Here is a 17,082-nt window from a genome sequence, read left to right on the forward strand (position 1 = left end):
TCACAGTATCACACTCATGCACTATCAATCTCAGCTGTGATTGGGCCGCAGGTGATCACATGACTGATATTCAGAACAGAAACTGAACATTTCACACACAGTACGGTTAGATATCTTGTTTGGTTTCATTCCACTAGAGTTAATATTTACAAATCTGTTAATTTTCACCATCATTGGTGAGAAACTTTAGTTTTAAAGTAATGATTGAATAATTCAGATGATGTTACATTATAGAGCTCATATTATGAACTATAAATGAACAAATAACTGTACATTGACGTCATACTGTAACATTCAGAGAGCAAAACTTCTTCCACAGACCTTTAATTAGATAAAACTGATTTTTGTGAATTGTCTAAAATGACTGAATGTTTATATGTTATTAATTAACAATCATTAACATAAAGATCTACTTATCCGATCTTCAGTCAGGTTATATAGAGTTGATGTTTATAGAGTTTGTTATAGATCAGACTCATTCACACTGATGACAGTCTTTATCTGTTCTTGATCCAGTTCTGTCTCCAGGTGTTAAAGCAGGAATAATTGTTGTCGTTCTGTTGGTGTTTTCTGCTGCTGGTGTTTTTTACTGTCGACACAGAATCTGTGATCTAAAATGTTTATTGGGTAATTATTACATCTCATTTAACAATAGAAAAAGAAGCCTTATTATAAATGTATAACGTCTTTTGCATTTTAAGCGTGTATATAGGGCTGGGCGATGTATCGAATGCTTTTGTCACGCGCATTTCTTCAGTAAAGCCGGTTCCCTGATTGCCGCTAAATCGCCATCACCTGCTTTCAAATGAAGCGGCATTTAATAGACAGAGCCGTAGTTCACTGATAAGACACGCAATATCGCGATATATATATCAGGGAACCGGCTTTACTGAAGAAATGCGCGTGACAAAAGCATTCGATACATCGCCCAGCCCTACGTATATATATATATATATATATATATATATATATATATATATATATATATATCAGTGGCGAGGCTACAGAAGGGCCAGGGCGGCACTGGCCCACCCAGATTGATGGCTGGCCCACCCAATCAAAGGTGCCAGAATATTTCATTTTATTTCCAGACACTACTTTGGCCTGGAAATAGTCATATCTGTTGTGAAAGCCTATATATAATTTGAAAAATGTATTATTAAAAATACATAATGTGTTTTTATTTTGCGCCGGTAAACTCAGCTTTCCAGAGTCGCGACAGCAGCTGTTTCTATGCGGCGTGCGTCACCGTCCATGACTTGCGCTTATAATAGACTATGTGTGCCGGTTTGTTTCATTTCTACTGTGATTAGCCTATTTATTCTACAGTAACAATTTATTCTATGGTAACATAGTCACCTATGTGTAAAAAAATTAAAAATTGAAGTGATGACAATGAAATTAAATCGAGCTTTGGTTCAGTATTGTTTCCTAGCTTCCCCCACACCATTAAGACGGTAACTCTCCAAACAAGCAAATGCCCCCCATATTTTTCCTGACGTGATCCGTCAGCTCCAGTCCACTAATTTGGAGCGGTTAAGGCCCGGGTATGCTTCATTTCCCACGTTCCCCTCCGTCTCGCGCACAGTTAAGAGTGCAATTCTTGCCCATAAGCGCGGAAAGACGCGTTCAGCGCATGAACCGTCCATGGTCATAAAAATTAGTCTGCGCAGAGAGTCAAAGCTAGTCCACACTCTAGTAAATATTTGCGCCGACTGAAAACACATGAGAAACATAATGAGAAACATCATGGGACAGGAGAGACTCGGCATGTGGATTTGGGTAAAAATGTTAGGCTAATCGATTTGATGCCGTGCCCGAACCTCGCGTTAATCCTTTCCTTATTATTTTTTCTTATTATCATGCTACTTTTATTATTAAATTAATATTGCAATTCTTTTGGCCAGGTATATCATAGCACATCACCGCATAACCGACGCGCTTCGAGGACAATAAAATATTAGTAAGATAGCTTACTACTCAACAACTTGTTTAACACGAAATACTAATCAGTTCACGAAAAATACTATTTTTTCTCACTATGGGCTACAAGAGAAATAATAAGAAAATAAACTAGATTAATCTGTCATTGTCTCTAAGAGATTTGCGGCGTTATTGCAGCGGCAGATGCATATTGTCCACGTCATTTCCCGTGATAATAAAATTAAGTGAATTTTATATATATATATATATTATATACACACATTAGACAAAAAATAGAGGTCCACCCTATTTCATCAAGGTCCACCCACTTTAAGATTTCTGGCCTCGCCACTGATATATATATATATATATTTATACAACAGTTCTGTCTGGTTCTCGAATCTGATTGGCTGATAGCCATGTGATATTTCAGTGATAACAGCACTCCTACTGCCTTTTCACCGTGTGTATCACTCCGCATGAAGTGACCGTCATGGCGGCCGATCAAATCAACCGTAATTTTTACAAATACTACTTCTTGTACCACGAACTGTAGTTTTGATAGTTTTTTAGGCGAGAATGTAGTTGTTTAGACCTGAAATATGTGACTCATATTTAACAACAGCGCCTATTTTAAAATTTGTTTTGACGTTTTCGGAGATGCAAGCTCGAGTGCGTCAGCGGCCGTTCAGTGCTTCTGTAACCGCCGAGAACAGCTTCATCTCGGCCAGTGACTCGGGGATTTGCCGCTGGCTCTTATAGTGGTTAAACACGAGACATAATTCAATTTGAGTACATAGAACGGGCAATCTTTGGTCTTATTAATCTATTATTTGTTCCTGAGCAAGTCGAATTGTGCTATATTAAATTTGATAATAATAAACGTTACGTTAAATCCTTATATAGCACATTGACTACAACTAGACGGGACATATCAGACTCTTCTCCGCTTCAAATACGTAAAACATTAAACTTTATAAACATATGGTTTTTTGAGTAAAGAAAACGCTTTACTTTTTTTTTTTTCAAACATCAGATCTTTATTTACCTTTGCATTGCACAGAGATGTCCAAACTGCGTGCGCACTTCATTCAGAGGGGAGGCGGATTAATGAGGCTTGATTGACAGTTTGAGGATCCAATGGAGTTGGGAGGTTTTGTCACAAGCTCTTTAAAATCCTTTTCATTCGTTAAATATTTGTAAAACCTACATACAAGCGTAAATGGTGACCTATTTTTTTTTTTTAATAACTAGTGCTTTATGTTTGACTGAACTGTACATCTGATGTTTGAAAAAAAAAAAAGTAAAGCGTTTTCTTTACTCAAAAAACCATATGTTTATAAAGTTTAATGTTTTACATATTTGAAGCAGAGAAGAGTCTGATATGTCCCGTCTAGTTGTAGCCAATGTGCTATATAAGGATTTAACGTAACGTTTATTATTATCAAATTTAATATAGCACAATTGGACTTGCTCAGGAACAAATAATAGATTAATAAGACCAAAGATTGCCCGTTCTATGTACTCAAATTGAATAATGTCTCGTGTTTAACCACTATAAGAGCCAGCGGCAAATCCCCGAGTCACTGGCCGAGATGAAGCTGTTCTCGGCGGTTACAGAAGCACTGAACGGCCGCTGACGCACTCGAGATCGCATCTCCGAAAACGTCAAAACAAATTGTAAAATAGGCGCTGTTATTAAATATGAGTCACATATTTCAGGTCTAAACAACTACATTCTCGCCTAAAAAACTATTAAAACTACAGTTCGTGGTACAAGAAGTAGTATTTGTAAAAATTACGGTTGATTTGATCGGCCGCCATGACGGTCACTTCAAGCGGAGTGATACAAACGGTGAAAAGGCAGTAGGAGTGCTGTTATCACTGAAATATCGCAAGGCTATCAGCCAATCAGATTCGAGAACCAGACAGAACTGTTGTATAAATATATATATATTTTTTTTTTAACCACAAGTTCTGATTGCGAGTGTCTGTGATAGTATTGTGCTGCTGCAATTGCATGATATGAATTTCATAACTTCTAAATCTGTCTTTTTAAAATGCTGAATTTACAGCCACACTGATCATGTGTTTGTTTCATGTTGAGTTATTCATCTGCTATTGAATCTCCATGAACTCCTGTATAAAGCACCAGCTGGACTAAAATCACAATCCTGCGGACCTTCGGCCATTTTCATTTATCTGGACTGCTTCTGCTCCTCATATACACTCAGCCAGACTGAGAGAATAATAATGAGAGTGTTCGTACATCTACTGTAGTCAATGAATCTATCACCTCTTACCTGCTCATTAGTTTTAGTTATTAATGCACATTTAAAGGGTGACTGTAGGCAAAAATGTAATCTTACGGAGCACTTTTCTTTGCAACAGTCAAAATAAACGATCAAACCTGTCAAAAATAAAGCACCATAATTGTATCATAATGATTGATGGTAATTGGCATTGGTTGTTCTTAAAGTGAAACACGAAACACAAGATTGAGCATGAAGAATAATATCAGATCATTACAGGAGAGATGAAGATTTAGCAAACTGTACATAAAGTTATCAAATAAGTTAAATGATAATGATGAAAACTGCTAATGATCTCCTATTTCTCTGTGCTGACAACACTACTGACAAAAATGAACAAAATTACGACTCTTGATGAATCCAAAACCAAGAACATTTAAATCTTAAAGCTGAAGGGAGCAAGTGCCAAAGTGTAGACTATATTTATGCAATTTAAAACTAAAATAAATATTTTTTAACACGTCTCACTTAATTCTATTCAATATTACTGTTGTGCAATTCAGAGTAAAATGTTGGAGAGTGGAATTATGGAGGCCTGAGATCCTGACTTTGCTTGAGGACCCCAAAATGATAAACCTGTTGATATTTCTGTGCAATTTGCAATTTATGTCTACCAGAACTGATGTTAAATGTATATAAACAAACTTTAATTCATTTTTTATTTAGGAAAATTGATTCACATGATGAAAAGATTACTAGAAACGTGAAGATTCACACAGTTCTTCTGTGCTGATGTTCATCTTCAAACTCACTTACAATCTCCTAATATCTCTGTTTCTGTGTTTCTGTGACAGATGAAGAGAAGACTGAATCCACCAAAGAGGGAGAATCTGTCGCTCTAAAGACTGATACTGAAAAACAGACAGATGAAGAGAAACTGAAGCTGGATCATCAGACTGGATCTCTGAAAACCACAGTCTGGAGATTATAAACTACAGATCAAACCCTGCAGCGACGGTACAGACAACTTATAACTCATCTAGATGTCTAATTAAGCTCAAACTAACACTGTTCTCTTTCTATATGCTGCTGTCACAGATGAAGAGAAGACTATATTTGTGAAGGAGGGAAACCATGCGACTCTAAACCCTGATACTGAAATACAGAAAGTTGATCTGATCCTGTGGATGTTTGGAGATCAAGACAGTGTCATTGCACTAATGTCTAGATCGTCCAGAGAGACATTTGATGGTCCTGATGGGAGATTCAGAGGCACACTGAAGCTGGATGAGAAAACCGGATCTCTGACCATCACAAACATCAAAAGCAAACATTCAGGATGTTATAAACTACAGATCACTAGCAGCAGAGGAACCAAATACAAGAAATTCAAAGTTATTACACATGGTGAGTAGTTGGACATGCTGCCAAAACTCTGAAGATCCAGAAAGGTCATAAAGTCAAAAACATTTAATCCAAGTCTTATGAAGAGATATGATTGCTTTGATGACGAACAGATTTAATTTAGACTTTTATTCACATATAAACACACGGCATAAATCAGTACCTTTAAGATTTTTATCTTAATTTAAGATTTTTGAGGTGTTTCAAAAATGAATTCAACAATCTAATTTTTAAGAATTTTCAATTCTTCTAGACTATAACTGAACTATAACTGACCTCCACATCTTCTCTAATTTCTATGATTGTCCCTTTATTTTCCTTTCAGGTTCCAGAGGAAAAAGTGCAAATGAAACTTTAGGTATTCAACTGTTGAGTGAAGAAGATCCGGATAGAGCAAGAGTTCAGTACGTTAAGGCTTGTCCATAAGTGCACTATGAAGTGCTCATGTCGTTTCATAAAGGTTTGAAATGACATGACAAGTTTTAATTTATCAGACTGTATATAAGAGAGTTCATGACCATCAAGTGCCACATTCAGTGAGTCGACGTCAGTGACAAAAGACGGTCATTGCGACACTGTAAAGTGATGGCGCTATGGAGCCATGTGCCTTTAAACTGTTTTAATAACGTTACATTATCAGCTCAGAAAATACACTAATTTGACTTGAAACACCAAAGACCGGAAATGTAAAGCATCCTTCCTGTTACAAGTCAGGCGTGACTTTCATGTTCAGAAAAAGGTCTATACGAAATAATTATGCTTAAATATGTTATTCAAACAAATGTCCTGACAAGGTCCTCGGTTCATGAGTCTGGAGGATGTTTTATGTGGAGTTTGCAACAGATGCATCAGACCAAAGACATTCAGGATTGTTCAACTGGAAATACTACATTTGAGTTTAAATGTGAATGTGTTTTTCTGTGTGTGAGAGTCTTGTGATGGACTGTTTCTCTGCCTTCGACCCGAGATGCTGGGTCGGACTCCAGCGTCCCTACAACACTACAGAGGACAAGCCGTTTGGAGAATGGACGAATCTAAATGTAAAGTGCCTTTATATTCACGCTAAAGCACTTGACTGATAGACTCGGTCTTACTGCACTTCTACCAAAAATGCATTTTTTTGCACATTTGTTCAACGCTAGTATTAAAGAACCACTGAATTATTCACTTTCTTGTATTATCCCCTCTAGAAGTTATTTGAATAAATGTTCATAAACAGTATTAAATGTTCATGGCCCTCATTTATCAAACGATCGTACGTCAGAAAACTGTGCGTATGATCGTTTCCACTCAAAATGTATCAATATAGACGTGAGCGGTGGCTACAATCAAATCTCATGTCAGGTCTCAACTCGTGTACGCACGTTTGCTGGAGAATTGTAATGAGAGCATTGTGATCATTTTAGATTATTTACAGGACAAACAACCAAAGCTCATTAGTCAATCATAAACTGTTGAGATTAGTGTTACAACCACGCCTTCCTGGACTCCAGTTCCCATGATCCTCTTTGTTTGCACACCTGAACTCACTTCCCTCTTCAGCCTTCCCGCCATTTCCCTGGATTCCCTGCACCTGTTGTCTTCGTCAGCACTCCCTTTAAGTTGGACTCACTCCCTGCACTCCTTTGTCGGTTCTATGTTGTGTATCTGCTCCTTTGTATAAATAAAAGCTCTTATTTTGTGGATTTCCGAATACGCCTCATCTCTACAGCAACACCGTGTGACAATTAGAATGTCAAATTAAAATTAAATTAGAATAGATGGGTGTTTGTGACCCATTAAAATACAATGTTTTTTAGGGTGTTAGATTTTCATGCTCAAATAGCAGCATAAACAAAAAAACATGAAGACTGACACATCGTCACATCACACACCTGCAGCGCTTCTGTGAACCGAGAAAAACTAACAATAAAATCTAGGGAGTAAAATAAACAGGACTGCACAATTCATTCCGTTGTAAGAATCAATAGTTATTAATTTAATTTATATATATATATATTAGCACTGGAGTAAACAGTGGTGTCACCATCCATCTCAGTTCAGTTCACATACAATGGTGTCAATGCAGGCAGATCAAAACACTGTTGAATATCAAGTGTCCCCAACTAAGCAAGCCAAAGATGACAGCGGCAAGGAACCCAACGGTTCCAAAGGAACCCAAGCTCCAACATTGTGAAAAAAAAACAGGCTCAGTCGGGGGCCAGTTCTCCTAAGGCAAACAGTGGTTTATTATGATTCAGGCAGCTTTTGTAAGTCCGATTGGGATCGCAACAGTCACAGCACTTATTCCAGTTCCATCCAGTTGAGGATCGTATTCATCACGCCGGTATGGATGGTTTGTTGAGGAACTGTGGCACTGACTGTCGTGTCGATGAGGCCTTCACAGGGATTGAGGCCTTGATTTAGCCTTGAGGTCATGAACGCATGAACTAACTGTTCTGCATTCTTCATTGAGAGCATATGTTGTAGTTTAGATATATTTTTAAGATGGTAGAATGCGGTTTTACAGATGCTAGTAACATGGCCTTCGAATGAAAGATTGGTATCAAAGAGCACACCCAGGTTCCTAACTGACGACGAAGACTTAACAGAGCAGCCATCAAGTGTTAGGCAGTATTCTAGATTATTACGTGAAGAAGTTTTTCATCCAATACAAAGAATCTCTGTTTTTCCTGAATTTAGTAGTAGGAAATTAGTGGTCATCCAATTTTTTATATCAGATATGCATTCCGTTAATTTTGTGAATTGGTAAGTTTCATCAGGGCGTGAAGAAATATAGAGCTGAGTATCATCAGCGTAACAGTGAAAACTAACGCCATGCTTCCTAATGATATCTCCCAAGGGTAGCATGTACAGAGTGAAAAGCAACGGTCCTAGTACTGAGCCTTGCGGTGCTCCATATTTAACTTGTGATTGATATGATATCTCATCGTTTACTACTACAAACTGATAACGGTCAGATAAGTATGATTTGAACCATGACAATGCAATTCCACTAATGCCAACATCATTTTCGTGTCTGTTTAAGAGAATATTGTGATCGATAGTGTCAAATGCAGCACTAAGATCCAGTAACACTAATAGAGAGATACAACCACGATCTGATGATAAGAGCAAATCATTAGTAACTCTAATGAGAGCAGTCTCAGTACTATGGTACGGTCTAAATCCTGACTGGAAATCCTCACAGATACTATTACTTTCTAAAAAGGAACAAAGTTGTGATGAAACTGCCTTTTCTAGTATTTTTTTGACAGAAAAGGTAGATTCGAGATCGTCCTGACTAATTCTCTAGGATCAAGTTGTGTTTTTTTAATTATAGGTTTAATAATATCCAGCTTAAAAGTTAGTTGTAAAGTAGTGAGTTGCAGCTTGTATAACAGTGTAAATCCACTCAAAATAACACACAGCCATTAATGTCTAAACCGCTGGCCACAAAAGTGAGTACACCCCTAAGTGAAAATGTCCAAATTGGGCCCAAAGTGTCAATATTTTGTGTGGCCACCATTATTTTCCAGCACTGCCTTAACCCTCTTGGACATGGAGTTCACCAGAGCTTCACAGGTTGTCACTGGAGTAGTGATGTGTCGTTCTTGAACGATTCGTTCATTTTGAACGAATCTTTAATGTGACTCGGGAAGAACGAATCGTCTCGGGGGGTGATTCGTTCAGTCGCGCATGTGCAATATTCTACAGGTTCTGTACTGCTAGTAGTAGTTCACCTGATGATTCAATTGATTAGTTCATTTCATGAGTCTTTCCTTAATCACGTGACAGACCCATACGCTACCAATTCATTCTGAGCCGGAAAGAGAATTGATTAGAGTCTTTCGGGTTTTTGAGTCGTTCCTTAATCACGTGACAGACCCATACGCTATGCTGTGTGACCCAAGCACATTATATTTATTAGTAAATAACGTTAACTCTCCAGTTTTGTTTGAGTTTGTGTTACAACTGTTAAAGCTGAAGTTATCATAACCTTGATGTTTTAAACTAACATTAATAATTCAAATTCAAAATGTTATTTGCTTTTAATTTATGTCATTATGTCCTTTTTGAGCAATCTTCTTATACATATATTAGACCAATATGTCAAGTCTGCCTAGGAAAAGCAATTATTATAACAGCAAACTCAAAATTGGAGTAAAAATGAACAAACTAGGCTATAAATACTTTGTATTGTAGGCTTGGATTATTATATTATTATATAGCCTAGTGTTTATTTACAGATAGACAGTCAAAAAGATAAATTAATCAATATTTTATTTATAACAGGGCTTTATTTATAATAACACACCACAGATCCTCAAGAAACAGTGACAGAAATGTCAGAAATAGCGTATGGGTCTGTCACGTGTTTAAGGAACGACTCAAAACCCCTAAAGACCCATGAGATGAACTAATCAATTCTCTTTCCGGCTCAGACTGCATTGGTTTAGCATCATGGGACTGTCTGTCACGTCATTAAGGAATGACTTAAACCCGAAGACTTGTCAGACAAGAGGTGAGGTGAGCTTAATCAGCTTGTCATAAACTGAAGACCCAGGTAATGAATTAATTAATCATTTCTGAATCTTATAGCATTGTAGTTTTGTATTGTTTGTAGTGGGATCAACGTTTGCATAAGTAGTAGATGTGTTGGGGAAGTAACACGTAACATTTTAATTACATTTTGCTAAAATGAACGAGATGAACGAAATGACTCGAAAAAAGATTCGTTCATTTTGTTGAACGAGACTCAAAAGTCCGAGTCGGTAAAATGATCCGAACTTCCCATCACTACACTGGAGTCCTCTTCCACTCCTCCATGATGACATCACGGAGCTGGTGGATGTTAGAGACCTTGCGCTCCTCCACCTTCTGTTGAGGATGCCCCACAGATGCTCAATAGGGTTTAGGTCTGGAGACATGCTTGGCCAGTCCATCACCTTCACCCTCAGCTTCTTTAGCAAGGCAGTGGTCGTCTTGGAGGTGTGTTTGGGGTCGTTATCATGTTGGAATACTGCCCTGCCGCCCAGTCTCTGAAGTTGATTATATGCACAAAAAGATGTTATTTCAATTAAATATTTTTAAATAGCATTTATGTTTCTGTATTGTGTTATATTTTGTTAGAAAGTGTTTGTTGTAAGCCATGATTAATGTTTAGCTTATTAAAATTTGTTTTTGTAAAATTTTTTTAGCATGGAAAGAATTTGCCAAGAGTTTTTAATTAATTAATGTATTTATTTATTTTATTTTTTTTCTCTATGTATTTTTCTTCCTGTCTTTTTCTTAACTTAATCTTATCTTATTTTAATCTTTATCTTTACCTTGACTGACTCTGAGAGTGAAAGGCTTGATGCAAACGGCAGATGGCAGTAAAGCTTTACTAAAGTTTCAGATCCAGTGTGAAGAAGAAGAAGAGGAGGAAGAAGAAGCAGCAGCAGCTAGATTTCTGTTTTTCTCCACAGTCTTTCAGATTTAGTTGTAATCTACAACAATATGAAGAACTATTCAGAAATCTCCGTGTTTTTATTAATAATCTGTGGTAAGTGTGATTTCTGTTGACTTTCACTTTCACTTTGAGAACTTAGTAAACACTGAACCATGTTTCTCTGTCAAAATATCTGTAATGTTTTTGTCTGTTAGCTCTTTTGTCTTGATTCTTGATGTGAGTTTAATCTCTGATTGATGTTTGTGTTTGTTCTGCAGTGTTTGGAGCTGATGGAGGTGATGTGAAGATAGTGTCAGTGCAGAAGGGAGATTCTGTCACTCTAGACACTGGTTTAAGAGGGCAGATTAATCTAATAAATTGGAAGTTTGGAGATTCAGACTCAGTCCTTACTGGATTTATTCGAGATCTGATAACATATCCTGAAGATGAGAGATTCAGAGGCAGACTAAAGCTGAATAATCAGACTGGATCTCTGACCATCAACAACATGAGAGTCACAGACTCTGGACTTTATCATGTATGGATCAATTACAACTATGGGCGCTTATTTAGGACATTCATTGTTACTGTCGATGGTGAGAATGCTTTTTCTTTATTTGAGAAATGTAGATATTTTTTTTATATTTGTTTTGTTTTAGGAATTAAACCAGATTCAATGTTCAACAAGCAAATATTCATTATTTATGGAGCCTTTCCTCATTTTTCAGAAGTAGTTTGGTAAACTTCTATAGTGGTGAATGGATAATATATTGCGTTCCCATTTGCTCCAATAGCAAAAGAACAAAATCTGAGATATGAGATCTCATGTTTCTTTGTTCTGTTTTTGAGTTTAATCTCTGATTGACTGTTTGTGTTTGTTCCTCAGGAGTGTTTGATGAAGATGAAGATGAAGTGAAGACGGTGTCAGGGATGGAGGGAGATTCTGTCACTCTAGACGCTGGTTTAAGAGAGAAATTTGATCGTATAAAGTGGAGGTTTGGAGATTCAGGCTCATTCATTGCTGAAATTGATAGTAATGAGATCTCATATCCCCTCAATGACACTGAGAGATTCAGAGACAGACTGAAGATGAATAATCAGACTGGATCTCTGATCATTAAGAACATGAGAATCACAGACTCTGGAGTTTATGAAATAGAGATCGATCAAGACTCTTGGAACCCATATACAGTATTCAATATTGTTGTCTGTGGTGAGGACACTTTTTTTGTTGTTCTGTATATAATCACAACTGTGATTGGATCGCAGGTGATCACATGACTGATATTCAGAACAACCCATTTTGATTTTATACCACAGTACTATAAAAATGAACAGTGATTGACTTACATTTGATTTCACACACATTATGAGCAGATATTTTTAGTTTCATGCCACCAGTAGTTATAACTCCAAAACAAGTCAAAGCAGGATCAGTCGTTCTGTAGAATAAGGAAATGAAACTGAACATAGACAGATTTATGATAAACGTTCCTGTGCTGTTATATGAAATAAGATCCTCGTGGCCAATCAGAGTAGTTTATGATAGATATTCATTGCTACTGTAAGTATTTTAAAGTAATGATTGTTAATCAGATGTCTGTGAAAACTAGTGACTGTCTTTATCATTACAGGACCATTTTATCCAGATCCAGTTCTGTCTCCAGGTGAAATAGCAGCAATAGTTGGTGTCATTCTGCTGGTGTTAGCTGGTGTTATCTATTGCTGTATGATCTGTATACGACGAAGGCAAAACCGTGAGTATTACAGCTGATACAGCAAGAGAAAAATAATGAGCTTTATTGTGCTGAAGTGGATCATGGTCAAAATCACTTCAGATTTCCTTCTCATTCTGACGTCTGAACAGCAACTGAACCTCTTAACACTTATGTGTTGTTGGGGATGTTTTCATTCACTATGGGGTGTTTTTGAGTCTTAATTTGGCCACAACTTTCAGCAAATGGAATGATTTTTGGTGACAAATCTTATTTTGATACATATTTTGGGGAAATGCTTTGAAAAATACACTGTGGGCAAATTTACTACCCTTTCATTATGTTCAGGATGAAAACATCCACTAAATTAAACTGCTGTAAAAGCGTAATTAGATTTATTTATTTTTTTTTAATTTTTTGCATAAATCTATTAATCAACCTCAGTCCTGATCAAAATGTTTAAAAAAAAAAATCCAGGATTTTTACTCTTTAATTGCCAAGTTCATAAATGATGTCACTGATTTGGGGGAAAAAACACACAAAATTACTTATTTTCAATATGAAAAGTGATTGTGGACTAGATATTTTTTTACCTTTTATCACAGTCTTGGGCGTGTCAAAGATTAGTAAAAACATTGGCTTTGATGCATTGTTAGTTTTTGTGCAGCATCAGATTTGAATTTTTCTCCCTCATTCGCTGTTCGTGGCTGTTTCTGCCCCATTGACTTCCATTATAATGACATTTTTTGATTGCAAAGCCATGACACCATATAATCATGCATTCTGATTGTTGGTGGTTTTCCCTGTTGGGAAGAGGTAAAATTTGTCATTTTTACAGTTGATCACCAGGTGGCACCATTAACCCTTTATATAGGATTGTGCAAAAAAATGCTTAGTTTCTGGTTTTTATATGGAGTTATATGGAGTATAACAGCATATTATAGTGTGGTTCAAATCTACTGACTCACAGGGACCCCCCAGTGTAAACAACGCAACTTCTGTTTTCTGTTCAGTAAAATTAAGGAAATTTAGTGCCATCCAGCCCTTAATTTCCTCAAGACTGCAATAGAGGCGTTAAAGAACAAGTATCTTCTCGTTTCAAAGGCAGATAAATTTGTTTATCGTCTGTATAACAATAAAAAGAAACACTAAATTTCCTAAAAATATGTCCTAAGGGGAGCATATACTGAACAGAGAGAACAGAACAGGCCCAAAATGGAGCCCTGTGGGACCCCAGACTCTCAGTACGGAGAGAAAAAGTGTTGTCATTTTTATCATGATTAATGTGGATCTAGAGTCTGAGTGTGTATAAAATAAAGGCTCTTAACATGACACACTTTTCAAATTAAAAACATTAAATGTTTTATGTATTTCGGCAGTGTAATGGGGCCCTGAATATACAATCTTTTGATACCGTTATCTATGGAAGCTTGCTTCTGCCACTGAATGAAAATAAATAAAAAAGGTCATTGTAACTTTTTATCTCGTAATTCTGTTTTTCTCACAATTGCGAGTTTGTATCATACAATTCTGACTTTATAACTCATTCTGACCTTTGTTTTCCTTGAAATTTTGACTTTTTTTTCTTAATTGAGAGATAAACTATTATAAAGATATAATATGTAAGATACTGTATAATTTATGCAAAATATAAAGATAAAAATGTGAAAAAGATAAATAATGTAAGATATAAAGAAATGAACCATCGCAAGTCATAATATCAGAACTGCATGATAAAAGATTTTGATTCTTTTTCTTGCAATTGTGACTTTTTTTTCTTTCTTTTTTTCTGAAATCAGCAGCAGCAGAGAAACCAAATACAATGAATTCAAATGTATTACACATGGTGAGTAGTTGTACATCGACATCCAACCAAAACTTTGAAGATCCAGAAAGGTCATAAAGGTCTTGTGAAGAGATATGATTGCTTTGATGATGAACAGATTTAATTTACACTTTTATTCACATATAAACACACAGCATAAATCAGTACACCCCCTTTTAAGATTTTTGAGGTGTTTAAAAAATGAATTCAACTAAATCTAATATTTTGTCTGTCCTCCTTGATTTATAAGAACAGCATCAATTCTTCTAGACTATAACTGGATTATATATGACCTCCATATCTTCTCTAATTTCTATGATTTTCCTTTCAGGTTCCAGAGGAAAAAATGCAAATGAATTTTAGATATTCCACTGTTGAGTGAAGAAGATCCGGATAGAGCAAGAGTTCAGTACGTTAAGGCTTGTCCATAAGTGCACGATCAATGTTCATGTTCTTGTTTTCATGTTCATGTTCATGATTTCATGTCTTTTATTTTGTAGCTTGATTCTTGTTTGTGTTCCCTTGTGTCACTTGCCCATTGGTTGACTTAGTCATGTGTTTATTAAGTTTATTAAGGATCTCCATTGTTGAATTTTCTGTCGAATTTGAACCACTGAATTTGTGGAAGTGAATTTGTAAAGAGAAATAACTTTCAGCTCCCTTTTGTGACTGAATATGAAAACACATTCTGTTTTAACCACTCTCCCACTGTGACAATTGATCCATTGAATATTTTACTACATAAATCAATCAATCAATCAATCAATCAGTCGGAGGCAGGAGAAGTGATAGTTAAAATGAGCAGTTTATTATATAATATTAGCTATTTGTCCATGTTTGCTCAGTCAGATTTTCCTGACCAGCACAAATTCAACAAGAGTTATTATATTATAGTAAAGGCAATGGTAAAAAATTACTGCTTCACAACACTGTCCAGTGACAATTAAAATCCTTGAAATGGAGAATTTACATTATCATTAACTAATAAAGGCAACAGAACTACAGTAGGCCAATACATACTGTACATATACAGATGTAAATCAGTGTAATTAATATGAAAGAGATAAATAAAATCTGTTCTCACTCTAATGCACGCTTCCCATTGGAGACATTTTCAGGAGAAATCTGGTTTGCATTTATTGTTTCACTGATGATCCTCAGCTCGATATTCCCTCGAGGCCTGATGAAATCTACCACTAATGGACTGCATTGACGGTACCAGCTTAACGACTAGTGATTTCCATCTGCTTAATTGAGAAACAAACAGATTATTGGACCAAAAACTGCCTAATGTGAGATCTTACAGTCTGTCTCCTGATGGATGTAGTCATCTACATCTCTTTTGCTGTATAAACACTTCTTCATCAGTGAGTTCAGTGTCTGCAGGAGTTTCTAAGTCTCAAGGCTAGTTCACAGAGCTCATCTCTGCTGCTCTTTCATAGTTTTTCTCTGTAAACACTCACTAGACGGACATGTTTGACCATTGCGCTCAATTCTCTCAGTCAAGAATCCCCATTGCACTGCCCACTCCTTGATTCATCAAAGCAACACATTCAGTGATTCCCACATCTTGCAGTTTACGATTGCACAATATCAAAGATGTGAGAATCAAAGCAATATTTTGTTAATAAAGCGACATGTATGACATGTAACATTAGTGAAATGATGTATGAAAGAGTTTCATCAACCACCAACCAAAGAAGCTTTTTACGTTTAGTACAGAAATAGATTTCTCACTTTCACAAGATGGAAAGAAATGTGTTATTTGGTGTTGTTGATGATGTCATAGTGATTGACACTGGTGGGTGTGTCTTATCTCAAACTTTCGACTCCTCCCCTTGATCTTGCAACAGCGGTGTTGTTGGAGTCGCTGATTCATTCCCTGTGGAATCTGAAATACAGAGACAATGACAGTGTTGTTACATATTCATCTACATACAGTACAGATGATGTTTCAGTCAGGCCCGGATTGGCTAATCGGAGAATTCCCGGGTGGGCCAGTCTGTTTTTTTGGCCGCCGGCCCTCGTGTTGTCATGACTCTGGGTTGAAATATGGATGATCTAGAAAATGTTGAAGCGGTCAAATTTACTTAGCTGAGTAGCCTACCTTTTTCCGTAAAACCAGTCAGTGGCAGATTAAGGCACCGGAGGCCATTTTAAGTAGATAAATAAAAAGGAGAAGAGGGGAAACATGCAAAAAATAAAGACATGTATGCAGCTATTACTCATATCATAATAATATTAAGCAAATAATAAAATATAGGGCCTGTCACTGTTATGCATTGATGCATGCTATGCTATTACACAATGTGCAACAATTCACATTTCTGTCCAACGAGCTTACATAACCAGACAATAAAATGTGATTTTGTAGCAATGTAAGTTTTTTAAACAAACGTAATATTGTAAAGTTGTGCAGTTTTGGGGGATTTATGGTATTTTTTGTTATTTATTTGCTTCAATTTGTAATGATTTAATAATTAATATACACATTTTTGTTAAACCCACTTTAAAAAAGATCTACATTTCACAATTTCATTCGGAGCAAAA

At 36.3% G+C, this 17,082-nt stretch overlaps 1 protein-coding gene and 1 long non-coding RNA gene across 3 annotated transcripts; both read left to right on the top strand.

Annotated features, from left to right (window-relative positions):
* Nucleotides 1–538: 538 nt before the first annotated feature.
* On the top strand, nt 539–7,257 carry LOC137032804 (uncharacterized). Its single transcript, XR_010896749.1, has 4 exons — nt 539–627; nt 5,030–5,192; nt 5,274–5,582; nt 5,905–7,257. It is a non-coding gene; the product is annotated as an uncharacterized lncRNA (long non-coding RNA).
* Nucleotides 7,258–10,971: 3,714 nt separating this feature from the next.
* LOC137032185 (uncharacterized) lies at nt 10,972–17,066 on the top strand. Of its 2 annotated transcripts, none has more exons than XM_067403825.1 (6): nt 10,972–11,106; nt 11,271–11,588; nt 11,879–12,205; nt 12,627–12,749; nt 14,510–14,553; nt 14,864–17,066. In XM_067403825.1, the coding sequence occupies exons 1-6, from the start codon at nt 11,061–11,063 to the stop codon at nt 14,912–14,914; spliced, it is 909 nt and encodes a 302-aa protein (XP_067259926.1). In that variant the 5' UTR covers nt 10,972–11,060; the 3' UTR covers nt 14,915–17,066. The 2 variants fall into 2 exon arrangements, with proteins under 2 accessions (XP_067259926.1, XP_067259925.1); XM_067403824.1 differs by having other exon boundaries at nt 14,507–14,553; nt 14,864–17,064.
* The last annotated feature ends 16 nt before the right edge of the window (nt 17,067–17,082 follow it).

This window comes from Chanodichthys erythropterus, chromosome 12 (assembly GCF_024489055.1).
Source record: "Chanodichthys erythropterus isolate Z2021 chromosome 12, ASM2448905v1, whole genome shotgun sequence".
NCBI classification, from domain to species: domain Eukaryota; kingdom Metazoa; phylum Chordata; class Actinopteri; order Cypriniformes; family Xenocyprididae; genus Chanodichthys; species Chanodichthys erythropterus.